This window comes from Carlito syrichta, unplaced genomic scaffold (assembly GCF_000164805.1).
Source record: "Carlito syrichta isolate Samal-C Ts95f unplaced genomic scaffold, Tarsius_syrichta-2.0.1 Scaffold301904, whole genome shotgun sequence".
NCBI classification, from domain to species: domain Eukaryota; kingdom Metazoa; phylum Chordata; class Mammalia; order Primates; family Tarsiidae; genus Carlito; species Carlito syrichta.
The window spans coordinates 266427-272426 of NW_007246000.1; the positions used below are offsets into that span (position 1 = coordinate 266427).

Genomic DNA, 6000 nt, shown 5'->3' on the forward strand with positions numbered 1-6000 from the left:
TAAGTTATCAAGGAAGTTGCTGTTCATAGAAAAGCTTTGATTATTCCTCCGGACCCTATACTTATCTTAAAATTGTTTTCCTCTCAACTATACTCTTAAGGAAATTTTTTTTTCCTAAATGCCAGTAAAGTACTGAACTGCCTACCCTTATATCTCATAATACTATGAAGTGGTTTTTTTCTTTTGTTAAAAAATGAGTCAGTCCAATGCCTGCTAATATGCAATTTCCAATCTGATGTGATGAAGAAAATGGATAGATTGAAAATTCTGGATTTTAAAATGAAAAATTCTGGGCGGGCTCGGTGGCTCAGCCTGTAATCCCAGCACTTTGGGAGGCCAAGGTGAGTGGATTGCCTGAGCCTGTGGGCTCGAGACCAGGCTGGGCAACTTGGCGAGACCTCATCTCTACAATAAATCAAAAAATTAGCTGGGCATGGTAGCGCATGCCTGTAGTTCCAGCTGCTTGAAAGGCTGTAGGTTGATGCTGGGATGGTTGTGAGTGTGTCATAGCACTCCAGCCTGGGTGACAGAGTGAGACTCCAACTCAAAAAAAGAAAAAGAAAAAATTCTTCTTAGGGCCCTGTCTACCCTCATTCCTCTCATCTAAATTAGGCAGTGTAAGATTTTACAGATCTACCCAAAGAGATGATGAGACAAGGCAAGTTTTCGATGAGTCTTGGTTTGAAATCAGCTGTAGTATTTAGAATTCAGTACTTAGGTTAGACGACCAACACGAGGGGAGACTCAAAATAAAAATCAGAATTATCTTTTGAAGAGCAGCCCCTTGTAGTACAGGTTTCCCTCTGCTGGGTCAGTGTTCTAGGAACCCATCGACATCAGTGTACTAGCATTGTTGTGAGAGATTGCGTTCAGCTTCAGTGAAATTTTTTTTGGAGATTCTTTCAATGCATTTGCCCATTTCACAATGGGCGATTTATAAGTGTACTTGCACACACTGCGCTAAGTGTTTAACAGTTGACCAAAAAAGGCATGACCCCTGGGCCACCCCCAATCTCACCCTGAGTAACTCTTTTTGGTTTCCTCAAAGGGAAACATTTTGCCAATGCAAAGAGGTGAAACAAAAAAGTAGAAGAAACAAAAAAGAGCAGAAGGTATCAAAATTGACGAGTTCAAAAACTGTTTTGAGCAGTGGACAGAGTCTTGATAGGTGTGTTGCATCAAACAGAGAGTACTTTGAAGGTGACTGAAGTTTAAACATGTAAGACTAAATATACAATTTTTATAAATAAATTCCAGATTTCTTTGGGTCCCCCTTGTGTTTTAGTGACTGGACTAAATCTCAACATAATGCACCACCGGATTGTAGAAATCAGCCAGAAACACCTTGGAATAAAAGCCAAGTAAACTCATTTCATAATAGTAAGGGCATAGCAACTTTTTTCAAAGGAATGTTTAATTTAGGCCAAATTTTTTTTTTTTTTTGAGTTGGAGTCTCACTCTGTTGCCCAGACTGGAGTGCAGTGGCCACTCCCGGCCACCGCGGCCTCAACCTGCTGCGCTCCGGCGATCCTTCCGCCTCAGCCTTCCAAGTAGCTGGAACTACAGGCGTGCACTACCACGCCCGGCTAATTTTTTGATTGATTGTAGAGATGAGGTCTTGCCAAGTTGCCCAGTGGGTCCCAAACCCACGGGCTCGGGCAATCCACTCACCACAGCCTCCCAAAGCATGGGATTATAGGCTGAGCCACTGAGCCCGGCCTAGGTCAAATATTTTTAAAGAGTAAATTATTTAAGTGGGAAGCCTATTTATGGACTTATGTACATATGGGGTTTTTTCCCCCTTAATTTTTAGGATTAGACTCTTTAAAATTGCTTTCTCTTTATGGCCACTTAATACTATGTTGCAAGTAAAATAAACTATACTTTACAGACCATTATAGAAAAAAACTCTATAATTTTTTTTTTTTAAAAGAGAACTCTGAACTTCATAGAAACCACTAACAAAAACACTAAAGGAAAGTCAGGGCTTCTTTGCATCAGATTCAATCTCCTTGCCAGTAGCACACCCACCATTTACCAAATTTATTTAACATCTGGCACTGAACTAAAGCAGAAGGGGGAAGTCACATTTTATTTCTTTGTATCAAAATCTCCACTTAATAGTAAGAGATGATAGCTCAGACTTACTTATTATTAGGCAGAAAGCCATACCACAAGCAAACTTGAAACTCATAAATTATACACCATAGGAATGGTGTATTGTGAACATTGAGCCCACTTTAATGCAAAGAGCCCAAAGAAAATTCTCCAAACATCTCTGCAATCCATGACATTTTCTTTAGATACTAGAATTCTTTTTCAATGTTTATCCTCCCTTAGTATGAATATGTTAAATTGAGTAACTGTAGCAATCATGAGCTTTTATTTTTAGAAGTGTCGAAACATTTGACAATTTATCTTAATAATACTTAAGACAGTACATCAAGAAGGCCCAAAATAATTCTAGAAACCTTCTCTCTACACAGAACATTCAAGACAACAAAATCAAAAAGTGGGCTAGGCCTGAGTTGCCCAGCTCACTTGAACGAATTTAGGCGGGTGAAGACTGTAGGAGAAGGTACATCAGATGGCAGAGCATAACGCACAGACTGGTTAGAATGGAGATGATTTTTCACAACTCCACAAATATTCCTCCATGACCTCAGAAGCCTTCCCTTCCGCCTACAGCAGGTTTTCCTGTCAGTCACCACACTCAAGACAGCTTTGGGGCTATCTTAGCATCCTCCCTGGGCAAGGCAAACCCCAGTCCAAGCAAATATCATGTCTATTCAAGTCATATTCCATAACCAACGTCTACAAAGCACCACCCACCCTTTGCCATGTACTGAGGACAGGTTAAGATTATGCTGATTTATAAAAGATTTGCTTAAGCAGCAACTTTGAGGGCAGAGAAAATGCACTCTGGCTGAAATCAGTTTCTTGTCGGCAGGTGTGATTAAAGCAAACAAACCTGGCAACACCATACCTTTCTTCCATGGAAACTTCTTTCAGCTGCTGGTGTGGCTTGGTGCCTTCCATCTCCCTGATGCTCACAGCATAGATCTTGGTGGTGTAGTCAATGGCCTTTTCTCTAGCAACATCACTGTCATAGCCTCAAACAACAGAGAGAGAGTGGGGAGTGAGCTGGTTTGCAGTGGCTCAGGAGGGGATGTGGCAGAAAGCGGTGGGCGCGAGGGGCGTGTGGCAGGTGGGGGCTCACCTCCGTCCTCTTCTGCGTCGGTGTCTGACTCTTCACTGTCCACCAGCTTGCTCTCCTGGGTCCCTACAAACTCCCTGGTCCAGATCATCAGGGCTGTGTCTGCACCGCCCACGGTGAGCAGCACAGAGTCATTGTGCAGCCACCTCACGTTGGTGACATGCGCGCTGTGCCCCACGTACTTCTTACATCTTGCATGCTGTCCCTGTAAAGAAACTGCAATTACCCCAGCTGGTGTCTCGTTATTCCTGTCTCTGGGCTAGTTCATCCGTGTTATTTTCTAGGGTGGTTTCTACTGGATATGAAAGAAACAGCTCAATGACGCAGCAATTTCCCTACATTTCAACCAGAATGGAAGCTCCATGAGGGCAAGGACTAAGTCTCTTTTGTCATAAAACAGTACTTGGCTGATAAAAGGTCGTCAATAAATATTTTTTTTGAGGGCGTGAATGAAATGTTAAGACTATGGTACCTATTTCTGGGAGGCTGGAGACGTCTAAAAAGCTTGTTTCTGATTCTCTCAAATATCAAATGTGCCATCTCCACAGGTCTCCAGTGTAAACTCCTGATTGCAAGTCTGGCTGACATTTGAGATCAAAAGTATCTTCCCGGCCATCCTCCACAGTGGCTTTTGTACCACAGCCGAGGCAGCGATAGAGGATCTCTTATAATCCTGGGGCCTCCAGTAAGATTTAAGACCAACACAACAGTGTCTGCCACGGACACTGGAAAGCACTGTTAACACTAGAAAAGCTCAAACACTGATTGAAAGACAAAGCCAGCTCCCATTCAACAAACATAACCAAATATATAAAACTCAGTTTATTAGGAACTACCAAATGCATTTTGGAGTAGTGTACCCAGGCTGCACAAACACTATCCCTGGATGGAGTGAAATGTGAGTCAGCTGCTCACCCTGGGCAGTTCTGATGAGAGGTGGAAAGCCGACCCTGGCACCAGACAGAATTTCCATTTTCAGCTCGTGAGCCACAGCCTGGCAAAAACAGCTTCAGCGGGGTCCACTTAAAGAGGGAGAGTTTTTCCATCCTCTCAGTGACTCCCAGGGAATACCTTACACAATACGGGAAACCACACAAACTCTCTGAGGTCAGGAGAGGGCCACTGGTATCCCAGAAGAAAATTTTATTAAATAGTTGACAAGTGGCTTCCACATGGCAGGAAACAGGTGCAGGAGGGTTCATGACTTTGACATACTCTTGGTCAAGATATCTCTGCATCTGGCCAACCCCTACCGGACAGCAGAGTGGAACTGCCCGCTCCTCAGCAGAGGACTGAGTCTAAAAGATTAGTGAAGCTAACAAGCAGGCAGCATTCCCAGGAAGCCCTCCAGAACCACTAATTTGCTAGCAAATAGGCAGAGCAAAAGAAGAATTTCCAAGGAAAACACCTGCAAGATCATGTGAGATTCAGAAGGCATGGAAACAGCAGACGTCACAGTAGATGTGCCTGTGTGCCCTATTGGTCTTCCAGCCAGAAGCAGGAACCTACCCATCATATCTACTATAAATGCAAGCTGGTGTCTTTGAAGGAGGAGAAATGCCTCTCTATATCCTTACTTATAAAGGAGTACATGGGTTTTCTAAATGGGATAGAAAAAAGAATACACAAAGGTTCAGGTAAAAACAGTTCCCAAGGGATTAGACTCAGGCTACAAAAGAAAAGAAAGTAACAGAAGCAGGAAAAAATTCCAGGCAACTGAAGTGATTTAACAAGGTGGAGATTCTTCCAGCAGAGGGTAAGTCAAGATTCTCAGAATAGGAAACACGATCACTGCTCCATGGAACAATCAAGAGAATTCGCAGCTACTAGAGGTTCTAGGAAACCAGTTGTTGTCCCAGGAGGAAGAGGCTGTCAGGGATGTTGGGGGTTCCCTTTAGGGCCTAGGAGGAAGCCTCTGTGAAACCTGGCACAGCCAGTGGGACAAACTACCTTTCTGGATCACTATGCCAAGTTGCTATTTTTCTTTTTTTAAAGAGTGGGGGTACAATTCAGGGTTAGTTACACAAATGTTCATTATGCTGGTACCCTTGCTAATGAGATGTACCCTCCCACCCCACCCCCGACAGATTCCTACAACTGCCAATCCTGCTTCCACCCGTCCCTGTGGCAATCCCTCCGGCAGTTTGCCACTACTGCCAATCCTCTTCTTATAGTATTATGATAATTGTTCAAGGTCTGCTTATGAGTGAGAACATGTGATAGTTCTTTGTTTCTGTGATAGATTACAAACTCTAAGTCCATCCAGGTTGCTGTGAAGTTCATGATTTTGTCCTTCTTTGTGGCTGCATAATATTCCATCATGTATAGTTACGACATTTTTAAAATCCAGTCCTCTTTTGATGGGCAGCATGGTTGGTTCCATGTTTTTGCTATTGTGAACGGTGCTGCAATAATCATACATGTGAAGGTATCTTTTTCATAGGTGGTCTGAGTTCCTCCAGGTATATTCCCAGTAGGGGGATTGCGGGGTCGTATGGAAGGTTAATTTTTAGATCTTTTAGGAATCAACACACTTTTTTCCACAGAGGCTGTACTAGTCAATAGTGTAGAAGTGTTCCCTTTTCGCTGCATCCTCTCCAGCACCTGCTGTTGTTTGAGTTGTTGATGATGGCCATCTTGACTAGAGTTAGGTGGCATCTCAGTGGAGTTTTAATTTGCATCTCCTTGATGACTAGTGAGGCTGAACATTTTTTCATGTGTCTGTTGGCTGCTTGTATGTCTTCTTTTGAGAAGTGTCTATTCATATCTTTTGCCCACTTTGT

At 43.1% G+C, this 6000-nt stretch overlaps 1 protein-coding gene across 2 annotated transcripts in view; it reads right to left on the bottom strand.

Moving 5' to 3' along the window:
• EML6 (echinoderm microtubule associated protein like 6) overlaps positions 1-6000 on the bottom strand; it is a 304500-nt gene that overhangs the window by 42414 nt on the left and 256086 nt on the right. Inside the window, exons 26-27 of one of the 2 annotated variants that reach the window (XM_008055643.1) lie at positions 3221-3422; positions 2987-3113 (exon numbers count right to left, since the gene is read on the bottom strand). In XM_008055643.1, the coding sequence (XP_008053834.1) occupies positions 2987-3113; positions 3221-3422 (329 nt within the window). Of the gene's footprint in view, positions 1-2971; positions 3114-3220; positions 3423-6000 lie in introns of both variants that reach the window. The other variant, XM_021711181.1, reaches the window with a different exon arrangement.